The 305-nt window shown below is 66.2% G+C and overlaps 1 protein-coding gene across 1 annotated transcript in view; it reads right to left on the bottom strand.

Annotated features, from left to right (window-relative positions):
- LOC104466822 (tyrosine-protein kinase HCK-like) overlaps window positions 1-301 on the bottom strand; it is a gene marked incomplete at its 5' end in the record, with an annotated part of 3357 nt that extends 3056 nt beyond the window's left edge. The window contains one exon of the mRNA XM_010080371.1: window positions 260-301. Within this exon, the coding sequence (XP_010078673.1) occupies window positions 260-301 (42 nt within the window). The remainder of the gene's footprint in view (window positions 1-259) is intronic.
- Window positions 302-305: the final 4 nt, after the last annotated feature.

Raw genomic sequence — 305 nt, forward strand, 5'->3', positions numbered from 1 at the left:
GTGGGGTGCGGAAAAAAGGGCCTGGTGGGGGAGGACCCCGCCACTTCTCCTTTCGCACACACCGGCTGCTGCACAGGCAGCTGGCAGGGACCCCACGGGGACCCCTCTCCAGCTCCTTTCCTGCATCCCCCCACCCCAGTGTTCCCCTGTTCAAACAAGGCACAACCCAAGCCCCAGGGGAGCTCCCGGGCTCCTCGATCCCCCCCTCACCCTTCTCCGGAGCACAGGGAGGGCTGGGGAAGGGCTGTTCCCTCCTCACCTGGGCAGAGAAGTCGATGAGTTTGGGGAGCGGCTGCTTGTTCCCC

The sequence above is a fragment of the Pterocles gutturalis genome, unplaced genomic scaffold (genome assembly GCF_000699245.1).
Source record: "Pterocles gutturalis isolate BGI_N339 unplaced genomic scaffold, ASM69924v1 scaffold13844, whole genome shotgun sequence".
Taxonomy (NCBI): Eukaryota; Metazoa; Chordata; class Aves; order Pterocliformes; family Pteroclidae; genus Pterocles; species Pterocles gutturalis.